This window comes from Pongo abelii, chromosome 1, assembly GCF_028885655.2.
Source record: "Pongo abelii isolate AG06213 chromosome 1, NHGRI_mPonAbe1-v2.0_pri, whole genome shotgun sequence".
NCBI lineage: Eukaryota > Metazoa > Chordata > Mammalia > Primates > Hominidae > Pongo > Pongo abelii.
Genome location: NC_071985.2, coordinates 211,995,002 through 212,009,907, shown reverse-complemented (window position 1 = coordinate 212,009,907; position 14,906 = coordinate 211,995,002). Strand labels below are relative to the sequence as shown.

General features: G+C 60.0%; 1 protein-coding gene across 15 annotated transcripts in view; it reads right to left on the bottom strand.

The window, feature by feature from the left end:
• Window positions 1-3,070: 3,070 nt before the first annotated feature.
• The window catches only part of RAP1GAP (RAP1 GTPase activating protein), a 73,439-nt gene continuing 61,603 nt past the window's right edge, over window positions 3,071-14,906 (bottom strand). For 3 of the 15 annotated variants that reach the window (XM_063723458.1, XM_063723460.1, XM_055078543.2), the window contains 8 exons: window positions 12,924-13,055; window positions 9,614-9,723; window positions 8,495-8,608; window positions 6,345-6,468; window positions 5,261-5,363; window positions 4,820-4,923; window positions 4,536-4,577; window positions 3,071-4,114 (listed from right to left, as the gene is read on the bottom strand). In XM_063723458.1, the coding sequence (XP_063579528.1) occupies window positions 4,569-4,577; window positions 4,820-4,923; window positions 5,261-5,363; window positions 6,345-6,468; window positions 8,495-8,608; window positions 9,614-9,723; window positions 12,924-13,055 (696 nt within the window). In that variant the 3' untranslated portion in view covers window positions 3,071-4,114; window positions 4,536-4,568. 15 annotated transcript variants of the gene reach the window in all.

The window sequence follows — 14,906 nt, the reverse complement described above, 5'->3', positions numbered from 1 at the left end:
GCCTCAGCCCCAGGGCTCTCCCCTCGCCCTGCCTCCCAGGGGCAAACACAGGGACATTCATGGCTTCCCAGAACGGCCTATGGGGCAGCCAGAGTGGCTTTTAAAATTAGCCTCGCTAACCAGATCTGGTTATTTCAGGAGGCTCCATCCCCTTGGCAGGGCGGGAGCAGGGAAGAAGGGAGGGACCTCCACATTCCAGGGTCCCTGGCTGAGCACCCCCTGTGGCCTGAGCAGCAGACAACGTCCAGCTCCCAGTCCCCTGGCACGGCCGGCCCGGGCCTGCGGTCATCTCCTTGGCAAAGTTGCCCCAGGGTTGGCCATGGAGGTCCAAGGACACCCCAGCTGGGGACGGGTAGGAGAGGACCCCGTCTTATTGGGCATGGGTTCTGTGCCAGCAGCCATCCCAGGTACCTTAGAGGCCAAGACAGCCTCTTCAGAGCAATAGGTAGGGGCCTTGTCCTCATTCTCCAGGTAAGGAAACTGAGACTCCTGGAGACAGGAGGCCCCTGCTGTGAGGCAGGGGAGATGGGGAACGGCACATCTTCCAGGCACCCAGGTCCCTCCACAGGAGGCCTCTTCCCTCCTGCGTCTGGAGGAACCCTCCAGCTGCTGTTTCCACTACCAGAGTAATTTCTAAGCAGAGTCCAGCGCTTCCTGGAGCCTGGTACCCCCCGCCCAAGTTCTAATTCCAGCCTCCAGTCAGAGTGTCCCGGCTCGCCCTCCTACCTCAGAGCCCAGGGTTAGCACAGAGCTGGCGCGGGCACAAGAGAAATAGCACTGGACACTTTGATCCCAGAGGCCCGATCTGTTGCCAGCCTCCCCTAACCCCACCTCGGAGCTTGAAGGGATGCGGTGGGGTGAAACCCAGCCCTGAGGCCTTCCTTCCCGCAGACGGCCTGGCACCAGCTGGACGGGGATGGGGCAAAGGCAGGTTCTGCCCACCAAGCTGCCCACCTGCTCTGCCACGGCAGCCCCTGCTGCTCCGTCTCAGCTGCAGGATACAGTGGAGTGGGGGTGCACTGCTAAGTACAGGGAGACAAGCCGGGAACCCCCCCAACTCTGTTATGGGAGCATCGTCACCCCAGGTAAACCTGGCAAGCTGAGGCCCAGGGAAGCACCTGACACCATCCATTCCCAAAGCCTCGCATCCAAGCACCTGTGCTGGGCCCAGCGGCAGGTGGGCGTCCTCCATGCACGGAGCGGACCCCACGTGATCTGAATTACAGACGTCATTGATCCCTTCCCACGGTACGCACACTCTCTTCTTTGAGCCCACCATGTGCTGGGGCTGCACTGAGAACTTTATGAGGTGTCACCTCATTTAATCCTCATGCCAGGGTGCCAGCGAGGGCAGGGCCGTTAGCACCCCCACTGCACAGATGAGGAAACTGAGGCCCAGGGAGCCAAAATCATGTCTCCATGGTCACAGAGCGAGGAGGCGAAGCAGCTCAGAGCTGACTCTGAAGAAGCTCTTAACCGTGGTGCTGAACTGTGGTGCGGGCCCTGTGGAGGTGGAGCAGGAGGAGAGAGGGCAGAGGACTGCGGCGGAGGGATAGGGAGCAGCGGTGAGGCTGATGGGTGAGCGGTTCGCAGGGGACTCACTGGGCCCAGAGCAGCCTAGAGCCAAACCGAGTTGGGTGGGGCTGGGGTTTGGGTGTGAGTCACCACCCATGGGTGGCCTGAGGCATCAGAGGGTCACAGAAGGGCCCTGTCAGGAAAAGTGTGGCACTCCCTGGACAACCCCCTGGGGTGCCTTCAGCATCATCCTGGGAAGGGGGCAGGGCCAGCAGGGGCTAGGGGGCACTACCAAGCTGTCAGGGAGGCCAAGGCATGGCTCATCCCTTCGGGGCCCAATTTGGTACCTGCTCCCAAATGTCCCCAAACCCACCCTTGCAGACCTGCTCTCCTCTGTGGTCCTGCCCCAGAGGGAGGAGTCCCCTCATTCACCCAACACACAGCCTGTAACCCCGGGAGCCTCTGGATTCCCCCCTTAGCCCCACAGCCCATCAGGCGCTTGGTACTCCTGCTCAGGCCCACCTGGTGTCCTTCTCAGCGGCCTCCTGGCCACCCTCTTACCCCAGCAACAACCTCATTGGTCCCCTCCTCCCTCCGCTGGTGCAGCCTCCACCAGCAACTACCGCTCCTGCGTGGGGCTCCCCTTGCCCTTGGCGCAGAGCCCTGGCCTCTCTCTCAGGAGTTCAAGGCCACATTGCCTCTGGCCTCATCCCTGCCCATCTCCCTGTCCCCTCCATTGTCACCTTCCCACCATTCGGAGCTGGCTGTCACCTTCCCAGTTCCAGGGGTGCTCTGCCTCCCTGCCCTTTACTCGAGGCCCCCTCCTGCAGGGTCCCACCTCCCTAGGCCTTCTCAGGAATGGGCAGCAACTCCAGGGACTTTCCCTGATGCCTCTCTCCCCAGGCCCTGCTTGTGCGCACCTCTCCTGTCCCCGGCTGCCCCTCATCACCCTTCGTCCTACTGTCCCAGCTGTAAGCTCCTAGTAGAGGGACCTTGGACTCATCCCCATCTCCTGGGCCCCCATCGGGTCCCGTAAGTGATCCCTTCGCGCCCCCTTGTGGCCATATCAGGGGATTCACTGAATATGAGAACAGGGAGAAGGAAGTAATTAATTGAGCACCTAATGTGTGCCAGACACTGTGCTGTATGTTTGATACGCACCAGCTCATTGAATCCTCACAACAAACCCTTGGGAGAAACACTACCACTCCTATTTTACAAAAGGAAACACTGAGGCTCACGGAAGCTAGTAAGTTTCTCAATGCCATCCACCCAGCTAACAAGAGATGGTGCCAGGACTCAAACCTAGGTCTGCCTGACAGCACAGCCATGTTCTTCCTGCAGTGGGGAAGGGGCCCAGGGTGCAGGGAAGGACAGCACCCCGGGGAGGAAACCACGGGCGGTGCTCACAGAGCCGGTGGCTTGGCTTTGGAGGTGTCCCCAGGCCCGGCAGCTCTGATGGGGACAGACTTGCTCCCTGCCACCTTGACATCCCTGGACATCTGTCTGGGGTCAATCTGGCCACGGTTCACACAAAGCCAGGCCCAACTCTGGGTACAATAGCGATAAATAGAATTTATTTTATACAACTGTTACCGACATCCACACGGCCACAGGGGCTTCCAAAATGGGTATTGGGGCCAGGAGGCTGGCCTTTGGCGTGGCGCCTAAAAAGTGTGACCAGACACAAAAGGGCTCCCAGCAGCTGTGCCGGGCTGCCCCCTCCATGGCGGTTGGGGGAGGCAAGGCCTGGACTCTCGGCCAGCTGAGACTCTTGGCCTGGAGGGCCCAGCATGGGATGGCAGGGGTTAAGCTGGGTGCTGGCTGAGGAGCCAGGTAGGTTCCCATCCCCCATGAGGGGGTCACTTGTCTGTCATGTGTAGGCAGTGGACAGGGCATCGGCAGACCTGTGGCAGAACTGGAGGGTCCAGGAGGCACACTGGGCACAGCCAGCTCCCTGCCCCTCAGCCCACCTGGGGCTCCAGGGACCTCAAGAAGCAGGGTAGGGTGATGGGAGGTCCCTGGGAAGAAAAGCCCACCTTCTAGGGCAGGTGCATGTAATCACAGTTTTCAGTGACCTCTGAAATAATCTTGTCCCTTTGTAGCAGACACACCCAGAGAGGGAGAGTGACTTGCCCAGAGTCACACAGCAGAACCCAAATCGGAAACCAGGACGTGGCTCCCAACCCAGTGCTCACTCCCCCACATATCACATCCACCTCGTGCTGCCTCCAGGGGGTAAGCTCTCCACACGGAGCTGTCTCAAACCCTCTCTCCCACCTTGTTCCCTCTGAGTCCAGAGGGATGCTCAGGGGTGATGGAGGCCCAGGGAGCGGGCGAGCCAGGCCCCCGGTCCTGCTTCCACTGAGCAATCCCTGCCCCAGTCCGGGCCCCCAGGCTGTGGGTGGGGACGATGCCAGCAGCTTCCCTGATCCCAGGTCTGGACGGCTCTGCCCTGCAGAGACAGCCCAGATGGGTGGACCATGGGGAGGGTGGGGAGGCAGGGGGCAGCCCACGGGCTGGTGTTGGTCTTCAGGGCAGAGGTCTCGTCTGCCTGGGCTTGACACGGCACCTTCCCCTTGTGCTTCTGTGGCCTCATCTGCAGGGCAAAGGGGGATGGAGACACCATGAAACATGGCATGGCGGGTGGCTGGCACCAGTGTGCCCCAACTCTGTCAAGTCCCTGCCTCAGGGAACCCCACCCTGGGAGGGGCCCACCCTTGGAATTCCAGGCTCGGGGTCTTTCCATCCCATTGGGAACTGCTGAAATTTCTCCACACCTGGCAACTGCCAAGTCCCTTTCACACTCCCATCAAATCCTCCAACAATGCAAGGGCAGAGGTCACAGGGAGGGGCCGTGGCCTGCCCAAGTCACCCAGCAACTGAGGGCCAGGGGGCTCAAACCCAGATACATAGCTCCCACCCCAGAGAGGTGACAGAAGAACACGGAGGAATCAGCTCAGCCCTCTACACACCCCCACCCTCTCCCACCAAACACAAGCTGAGGGGCTGGGTCTAACCTGCTCAGTTTCACCTTCAGAGGGGTGGCCCAGCTAACAGCCCTGCAGACAGACAGTGGTGGCGAGGCAGGTGGCAAGACGGGAGAAGCAACGGGGTGGGAGACACAGGTGCGCAAAGTCACTGGCTGTGTTCAAGTGTGTTCAAGCCGGGCGAGCCCCACCCCTCCTGGCCTAGGGGGGCCTAGGGGGACCTCTTGGTCCAGCCTCAGCTCCCAGCCTCCCCGCCAGCTCATCCCCTCCCGGGTGGGGCTCCCTCAGCACCAGCCCCAGGAGGATGCACGTACCAGCTGGGGCATGTGCTGCTCAGATGCTTCCAGCTGGATCTTGATCTCGGGACACGCAGGGTCCCCCAACTTGCCGGCGTCTGGGTGGGGTGATCGAGAGGGGCCTGGGGAGGGGGGCAGGAGGGAGCCACCTCACTGGCCGCGGGGAGGCACCAGGGAGACGGGGGCATAGGTGGGCGGTCGGCACCAGTGCGCTCCAACCCCACCCTTAACTTTCTTCCTTGCCATCCCCCATTATCCTCCGAGACCCTTCCAGAAGAAACCAGCCCTCCAATCCACCCAGCCACCCTAGGCTGGACAATGACCTGCCCGCTGTCCTCCAAGGCAGGGGCAGTCACATCACATACCCACTGCATGGGGCATGGGAACTGGTGCCCAGCCCTGTCCCCCTCCTACCCCAAGGTAGCCCCGCTTCATGGGGAAGCTGCCCTGTCCTGGTACCTGGGGAGCTGCCCCCACTAGTGGTGCTGACACTGTCCTCCAGCCACGTGCTATAGATGAAGGAGTCCCGCTTGTGGGGTGTTCCTGAGGACGACACGCTCTCCTGGGGAGGGGGTGGAAAGAGGGAGGGAGGTTAGGCCACGCCCTTGGCACTGGCTAGGCCTCCCTCCCAGCCCCTCTCCCTCACTGCATTCCACAACCCCCGACCCGTACCCCCTGCGAGGAGGACGGGCCTAGCCTTGTCTGCCCCACGGAGACCACAGGAGGGCAGAGTCAGGGCAGGCACAGACCCAGGCACACACCACCCACTGCCACTCACTCACTCGACAAACATTCACTGATGTTCTCCAGGGCTTGCCACCGATATAAATCAGGCATGGGCCCTGCCCTCAGGAGCCTGATATCTGGGAGGCAAGACAGGCTGTGAAGAGACCACTGTAATTCTAGACTCTGTGCCCCAGCGGGCAGGGCCTGGGTCTGCGCTGTTCCCAGCTGCATCTGTTGTATCTGGGGCAGCGCTTGGCAAGGAACAGGGGCCCACTGATGGTTTGCAGAATGAAGAATGATAAAGGGTGTTCCGGGCAAAGCCCGGTCACTGTGAGAATGTAAAGGGGCTTCCTAACCTACCCCGAGATTAGGAAATCAGGGAAGGCTTTCAAGAGGAGGTGTGTGAGACTCAGTCAAGAAGGATGAGTCAGAGCCAGCCTGGCAAAGAAAGGAGGAGGCGGCAGGAAGAGTGTTCCAGACAGAAGAGATGGCACACGTGCAAAGGGCCAGGGGTGCAGTGAGCCTGGGAGGCTTGGGGGGCTGCAACGGAGTACACAATGTCTGAAGTGGTAAGAGAGGAGACTAGAGAGGAAGGGAGTGACCAGATCTCCAGAGACTGAGCTTCCTGTGGACAGTGCTGGGGAGCCTCGGAAGGCTTCTGAGCAGGGGAGGGTTTGTCTGCACTGCTCCTTTGGGCCGGGTCCCCTGATCACATCTCAGCCACGCCCAGGCTCATGGTTCTACTCAGGGCATCTCCAGGGTCCAAAGAGCCCCCTTCCAAGCTCCTGTGGAGCCCCCGACCCCCTGAGCCTCTCACCAGGCCTGTGTCCTCTCCGTCCACGCCCTCTGTCTCCTCCACCACGCTGGCGAAGCTGCTGGCACTGGACGAGGAGCGGGAGAAGTCCTTGAGCGCCTCTGCTCTCTGCGCTGCGGTCTCCGCTCTGCCACAGACAGCGCCCCATTAGCCGGTGTCCACCCCGAGCCCCTCCTGGGCCAGGCCCTCACTCCCTTGCCCTCCCCAACCCGGGAGGCCCAGCCTGTAGCAGCCAAGCACCTTTGGGGACCCCTTACAGATCCTTGGGCCTCTGAGCCCCCCAGACTCCCCCTGCAGCCTCCTCCTACCCCCACTGTCCTTCCTAATCCATAAATCTGACTATGTCCCTCCCCTGCTCAAAACCCTCTCCTGGCCTCCCATTTCCCCAGGTAAAGCACAATGTCCTTGGCGTGGTGTTCAAAAACAGCAGCGGTTAGCGACACTAACATCATCGGGTGCACGTTCACTCTGCACCAGGCACTGCTGTACGGGCCTTTACCTGAATTATCTTATCGCTATGATTATTATACCCATCTTCCAGATGAGGAGACGCCAGGCACAGAGGGGACAGGCACACAGCCCAGGGTCACTCAGCACAGGTGGAAGGGCAGGGGATGAGGTTCAGGCAACTACACAGTCTACTCTCTTAACCCCACAAGGTTTTCATGCTCAGGGCCTCCGCGCCTCCTGCCTGGAGTCTCCGTCCTCTCAAATCCCGAAAAGCAAATGTGCCTTTCAAAAATCAGCCTAGGGCTCCCGCTCCAGGAGTCCTTCCCCGAATCCTCCTTCCAAGGTGAGAACGACCCCCTCCACTCTGGCTCCTGCATACTGCGTCTCCCCGGTCCCTGCCACCCTTTCCTGCCTCTCTGTTCACCTACCCGGCTCTTTAGCCTGAGCTGAGTCCTCTCGATTCACAGAGCCCAACACAGAGGCAGCTCAGCCAACAGACACCAAATGCGGGGACAGCTTCCTCACTGGCCCCTGCTTCCATCCCACCCCACTCCAGCCTCTTCTCCGTATCGCAACCGCAGTCAGCTTCTTAAAGCATCACCCTTGTAACTAAAACCCTCCCAAGGTTCCCTGTCACGCTTAGGATAAAAGTCAAAGCTCTTAGGCCGGGCGCGGTGGCTCACGCCTGTAATCCCAGCACTTTGGGAGGCTGAGGCGGGCGGATCACGAGGTCAGGAGATTAAGACCGTCCTGGCTAACACGGTGAAACCCCGTCTCTACTAAAAATACAAAAATTAGCTGGGCGTGGTGGCGGGCACCTGTAGTCCCAGCTTCTTGGGAGGCTGAGGCAGGAGAATGGCATGAACCCGGAAGGTGGAGCTTTCAGTGAGCCGAGATCGTGCCACTGCACTCCAGCCTGGGAGACAGAGCTCTTGTACAGCCTGCTAAGCTATAAGCCAGCGTCTGCCCACCTCTCCAGCCTCCTTCCCGCCACCACCCAGCACAATGTCACAATGTCTGTCCAGGCCCAGCCCCTCAGATACTCTTTTTTTTTTAAGCGTTGGAGTCTTGCTATGATGTCCAGGCTGGAGTGCAGTGGCTATTCACAGGCATGATCATAGCTCACTGCAGCCTCAAATTCCTGGGCTAAAATCATCCTGCTACTTCAGCCTCCCAAGTAGGTGGACTCCAGGCATACATCACCACTCCCAGCCACTCTTCTTTCTGTCCCTGCAGTGTGCCCCAGGCCTCTGCACTGGCTGAGCTCCTCTGCCATGCCAGTCCTAGCAGGGCTGGCTCAGTTCCTAATTCAAATGTCACCCCATGGAGGTGTCTCCCCTGAGGACCCATCTAAAACACCCCTGCCCCCAGTCCTTCTTCATCCCCCCAACCCTGCTCCGGGTTCCTCCTATCACCATGATCCAGCAACAGCTCATGAGGCCGCGTTCTGATGGACCTGCGGCCGTGAGGCGGGGACCTATGTGCAGGGCACCTCTGTGCTCCAGAGCCGGGCGTGGGGCTGGGCGTGCACAAAGTGCTCGCTGGGTGAATGTCAAAGGAGGGCCCCAGAGAATGCCCAGGCCCCCCTGACACCCTGCTGTGGCACAGTCAAGGCTCCTGTGCTGTCCCGGGCCCAGGCAGGGGAGGGGAAGGACGGTTCACCACTCCCAAGCCCCCAAGCCCCACGTGCCCTGAGCCCCAACCTGTTCTTGGTCGTGGGCATCTCTGGGGAGCTCTGAGTGGATGAGTTCTCCGACTTGGGCTCCTGTGAGACGTGCCCGCTGTCTGGGGTCTTCTGACCAGCCGGAGGGCTCTCCCTGCGGGGCACACGGGGGCAGCGGGGGGATTCAGCACCAGGCCTGGCATCAGGGGTAGCATGAGGCCCAGGCGGTGAGGGGGGTCATGGTGCCTCCTGCCTCATACCCACGCCCCTATCCTCAGGGCCAGCCCTGGAGCAGTCTTGTGGGCTCCCTGGCTAGCCTGGCCAGTGATGGGGTTGGCACTGATGGGGCTATACGGGACAGGATGGGACTCCTCCCAGGTCCTCTCCATAGGAGCAGGTATAGCTGTCCCATTATGGATAAGGAATCTGCCCAGGGATGCACAGCTAGGATGTGGCAGTGCCAAGACCTGAACCCAGGACTCACAGCACATGGAGCTCTGGCAGCAGCAAGGACAATGCCCGCTCCCCTCCTGGAGCCCTCTCAGGGGACCTGGCCCTGGCCTCACACGCAGTGTCCGGAGTCCCCACAGCAGCCCCATGCCATGGGTTGTGTTCTTGTCCCTTTTCCAGGTTGGGACAGTAAGGCTCAGAGGAGGTCAGTGACTCGCCCAAGGTCACACATGGTTAGTACCGGGGAGGTAGCCGGGAGCTAGCCTCTGATGTCCGGGGGCAGCCCTGCTGCTGGCCTGGGCTCACTGCCCTCATGCTGCCCACACTCACGGACCCCCAGGCCCATCTGTGGCCACCCTGAAAACCAGCACTAGGCCCTCCCACATGCACTGGGGCTGTGGGAAGAGCATGGGTGCTGGCCCTAGACAGATCAGGGCTCAGATCCTAGCTCTGCCCATCACTGGCTATGTGACCTGGGCAAGCCCCTTGACCCCTCTGACCTACTGCTTCTTGATCTGCATGTGGCACGTTAGGTGACGTGCTGGCCCTAGTGCCCGACACGCAGCAGGGACTTGACCACACAGCTGTCACTAGTGGGGATGGAGAGGCAGAGGGGCGGGCACTCCCTTCTGCCTGCTTTGCTTTGCCACGGAACGGGGCTCAGGGATGGGGGTGCAGGGGAATGGGACACAGTCCCCCCCTCACCCACCTCTTCTCCTGCACCTCCTGTATGTTCTCGATGCCAATGGCGCTGCTGCGGCGGGAGCCGAACGGGCCCGACTTCTTCCTCGTGGGGCTCTTCCCAGGGACAATCAGTGACTGTGGGGAGAGGCCCCAACTCAGTGCCACCTTACCTGGGAGCCCCAGTGCCCCCCAACATCCCCTCTGGGGACCCTGCTGCCCCAGGCCCTGAAGCAGAGTTGATGAGCGAGAAAGAACGAGAGAAGATATCCAACCCCAGAGACAGCCTCCCAGTTTACGAAAGGGAAACAGTCCCCAGGAGGGCAAGGGGCTCTCCCAAGCTCACACAGCAGGACTGCACGTCAATACTGGCCCAGGATTAGGACAGGGTCCTGAGGGGGCTGGGGTGGGAGGAGGCCGAGTCCTCAGAATGGCTACCGCTCCCCGCCCCCCAGGGCTGTGTGGGATCTGCAGCCTAAGGGCGGTGGTCAGAGGGCGGTGTAGCAACCCAAGCCCCACCCCATGCCAGCTAGGGCCCCTCCCCGGAACCTCCAAATTGGCTGGGGGAGGTTCTGGCCCAGCAGCTGGAAGACTCCCCCAGCTTCCCACACACTGTGCTGGGATGCCCCAGGCCCCAGAAGCCCGCCCCCAGCTTCTCTGGAGGCAGGAAGGGGTAGGACCCCAGGTCAGTTCGTGGCGGGGAGGAGGAGTCAGGGCAGAGGAGAGGGATGGCGCTCCATGCAGACCGGCGATATTGGGGGACGTGCGGCTGGGTGTAGGGCCTTTGGGTACCGGATCCTGGCAGGGACTGGGCCAGGGTCCCGGGGGGCCAAGGCAGGGCCAGAAGCCCCTGGTGAGGGGCACTGGCTCTGGCACAGGTACCAGGCCCCAAAGCAGGTGCTGAGTGCCATCGGAGCTGCCGCCACTCCATCCCGCACGCCCTGGGGCCTGTCCCGGGGGCAGAGGGGCAACGTCCCCAATATGGCCTCCGTCCTGAGAGCGAGCAGAGAACAGCGCGTGCAGGCAGCCTCCAGAGCCGGCGGCCCCGCGGACGACAACCTCTTCCACGGTTCCTATGCCTATGGCACTGCCCCGGCGTCCGAATCTACTCGCACTTTTCCCAGGAATAAGCAATGACTGGCAAGCAGCAGAGGGCGGGGGCAGAGAGAGAGAGACAGAGAGAGAGTCAGAGAGCGAGAGAGATGGTGGAAGGGAGACACAGAGAGGAGGAGAGGCAGGGAAAGGAGGAAGACAGACAGAAAAAGGAAAAGAATGGTGCAGGAGGCAATGGGAGAGATAGGGCCGGGGAAGGGAAGGCGAGAAGCACAAGGAGAGACAGAGGACAAGGGAGACAGGGAGATGGACAGACAGACAGTTACCCGGAGACAGGGACACGCGTGAGCCAGCGAGGGCACACCAGGTGGGCACAGAGGGAAATCCAGAGAGACAGGGACACAAGGACACAGAGACAGGCCCAGGGAGGGTCAGAGACAGCGAAGACAGGGGAAGGCCGAAAGGAAAGGGCGAGGGTGAGAAGAGCGCAGAAGGGAAGGAGGAGAGGGAGCAGAAAAGACAGGTGCAAGAAGGAAGGAGAAACAGAGAACCAAAGGGCAGAGAGGTCACAGGACGGGAATAGGAAAGGGAGGAGGGAACAAAAAAACAAGGAGAGAGAGTAGAATGAAAGGAGGAAACACGGAGAGAGGGAGAGTTGTGCAAAAACAAAACAGAAATGGGTCCAGTTACTGCCATGGTGGGTGCTGCTGGCCTGGTCCTGTCCCTGGGGCCCCTCTCGGCCACCCACAGGAGGCTGGGTCACTCTGGTGGAGAGGAAGGGAGTGGTTGATAAAACTGTGTTGGGGGGAGGTTGGGCCTGCTCCTCGCCTGACAGTGTGCTTGGTGACTGCTGGACAGCAGAGGTCGGGGAATTCCCTCCTGCCACGTGACATAGCCTCACAGCACTGAGCGCAGGGCTTGGCATGCAGTAGACAGTCAATAAAGGATGGATGGATGGATGGATTGGTGGGTGGGTGGATGGATGGATGGATAGAGATGGAGGGATGGATGGAGATGGAGATGGAGGGATGGTTGGATGGACGGATGGATGGGTGGCTGGATAGATGGATAGATGGATGGGTGGGTGGATGGGTGGGTGGGTGGATGGAGATGGATAGATGGATGGATGGATGGATGGATGGATGGATGGGTGGGTGGGTAGATGGATGGATGGATGAGTGGGTGGATGGGTGGGTGGATGGGTGGGTGGGTGGATAGGTAGATGGGTGGATGGGTGGGTGGATGGGTGGGTGGATGGATGGGTGGCTGGATGGATGGGTGGGAAGCACAGCAGTGGGTGCAGTGTCCTGGGGTGGCCACTAGGCAGTGGACAGCAGTGAGACCCACAGCCATAGGCCATATTCATCCATGTGCCCAGCACTCCTGAGTGTGAGCAGCAGAATCCCAGAACCTGGACAACAGTCAGTGATCACACAGGAGGTGCTCCCTCTGGAGATGCTCACACAGAAGCCAGATTCCCGACACACAATAGGCAGCCACACCACAGAGGCCCTGGCTGCTGCGGACACACAGTAGGAGGTGCTCACAGAGAAAGTACCCACACAACAGCTCACTTCCTGACACACAGTAGGTGTTCACTGACATCTAGGGCTTATCACACACGATGTGCTCATATAGCAGTCCATTTTCTGACACACAGTAGGTTCTCACACAGCAGCCCAGGGCTGTGCACACAGTAGGCGCTCACAGAGTTGATGCCCACACAGCAGCCCAGGACCTGACACACAGTGGGTGCTCACAGGTACTCAGGGCCAGGCCCACAGTAGATGCTCACAGAGTGCATGTTCACACAACAGCCCAGGGCCTGACACACAGTGGGTACCCACAGCCTGACACACAGTGGGTGCCCACAGCCCGACACACAGTAGGTGCTCCCAGAAACCCAAGGCTTGACAGTAGGTGCCCACACAGCAGCCCAGTCCCCAGCAAACAGATAGATACTCAATAAGGAATAAGACACAGAGGCTGTCCCAGGGCTGACCTGCGGAAAGTCACACCTCAATGCATAAGGGGCCAGGAGAAGGTGAGGGCCAAGGAGCTTGGGAAGGGGCTGCAGGCTGCAAGCTGTCAGCACCGCAGTGTCCTGGCCTGGGCACTTCACCCCCCTCCCATGGAAAGCAGTGGCTAGACCAAATCCAGAGCCTAGGATGGGCATGTGGGCAGCAGGGCAACAGAGAGAGTTGGAGCCAGGCCTCAGGAGGCAGAGGAGAGCTGAGGGCCCCCCCAGGGAGGGGCAGGGGCCTGGGGATGGGGAGGGCACTCACTATTCCAGCCGCCTTGGCCAGGTCGGGGTTGTTGGGCGCGAAGCTCCCGCTGTGGCTGGTGGACACGGTGTTGGGCTTCTTGTTGCTCAGCCCCATGGCATCCATGGACTGGCTGCGGCTCCGGATGACCCGCTGTGAAGGGGGTGGCGGTGGGGGAGGCACAGGATTCCTAAGGGCTGTCCCCTTGGGGAAACCCAGGAGCCCAGGCATCTGGTCCCTCCCCGGCAACGCCACTCTGGGTGAGCCCTGGAAATCTCTTCCCCTGGACACGTGGCCAGCAGGGCAAGAGCGGGAGGTGGGGCCAGGCCTCAATTTCCCTGTGCGTCACATGAGAAGCAGGTACATATGGGGCCTAAGGGTAGCTCAGGTATTGGCTCTGCCACCAACTTGCCAGGTGGCCTTGGGGACACCACTTCACTTCTCTCAGTCTCTGGGACACACAGGCTGCTCTGTGCTGAGTGTCCTCATGTGGCTGCGTAAGGACTGCAGAAGACACTAGGTCATGGCCAAAAGTGTGCACGGAGAGCCCTCTTGACACCTGAGTTTCATTCCTGTTAGGGCCTCTTAGAGCTCTCCTGCCTTCTTTCTTTTCTTCCCTCCCACCCTCCTTCCTTGTTTTTTTCAGACCAATCTATACCAAATGCTTGCTATGGGACCAGCACTTTACAATCACTCTGTCACTGGATCCCCCTGCAAGATGGGGACTAGCAATCATGCCCATTTCACACACGATGGAACTGAGGCAGGGGTGAGCCCGGCATGCCAGGACCCATGCCCTCAACTCTGCACTCCACTGCTTCTGAGAAATTCTTTGACCTAATCTAGGTCCACCGTCCAGCACCTACCAGATGCGGGACCATTGGAGCCCTCCTCAAAGGAGACACCCCAGATCTGTATTGACCCCACCTGTCCTGTCTCTAGTCCCCAAGCCTCTTTCTCAAAGATGATCTGTTCACCTCAGTTCCTGGGCAGGCCTGGGCAGCTGGGCTAATTCCCTTATTCCAACCCATAGCTCCAGCTGTGTGACCTGCCCTGGGTTGAGGGTGAGGTGTGACCAGCCGGCCAGGCAGCTGGAGGACGGGCAGTTATCCTCCTGCGGGTGGAGGAGACTGTGGCAAAAAGGCTACCACCTGGGGTCCTGTGGCCTGGGTGAGTCCAGACCCTGTCCAGGAACTACTCCACTCCCCACACTTCTCATTTCAGACAACAGTTGCTGAGGCAGACAAGCAAGGTTTTGCATTTTGCTTTTAAACTTATATTGCACTAACCTAACTCTTTTACAGATAACAATAACTGTATGAGGTAAGTTGCCATTACCCTACTCAACAGATAAAGAAACTGATGCTCACAGAATGCCCAAGCTGGTAAGTAACAGAGCTGAGATTTGAAGTGTCCATGCTCTTAATGCTAAGCTAAACCAGTGACAGGCAGGGTAGGTCACACAGGTCAGGTCCCTCTCCAATGATCATGGTTCACACACCTCTTCTGAGAACTCTATTTCTTTCCCTCAGGCAAGACACAGCCTCTTCCTCTCTTCTCTGCCTTCTGACCTGGCAGCCTTTGTACGAGCAGCCCTTGCTGTCTCCCAGAATCCTCCACCCTTCAGCAGAATTCCCAGGTGAATTCTCTACCTAGGCCCCACCTCCAACAGTTACTCCTCCCCAGGCCAGGGCCCCACCTTACACGCTGCTCCCTTAAACTCTACCCAAGGCAGACTATGTCCCCAAGTGTAAGCTCATTCTAAAGCCCAAGTCCACTTCGAGCCCTGCCCTCATCCCAGACTACACCCTCCTTTAGCCACACCCCCACGCCATGTCCATTAGCCCCAGCCCCTGACTCCACCCCCAACCACGTCCCCTCCCAGACTCTACCCCAAGGTGAGCGGCCTCTAGCCACACCTCCACACCATGTCAATCAGCCCCAGTCCGGGACTTCGCCCCAGCCACGCCCCCTCTCAGACTTCACCTCCAATGCGAACCGCCT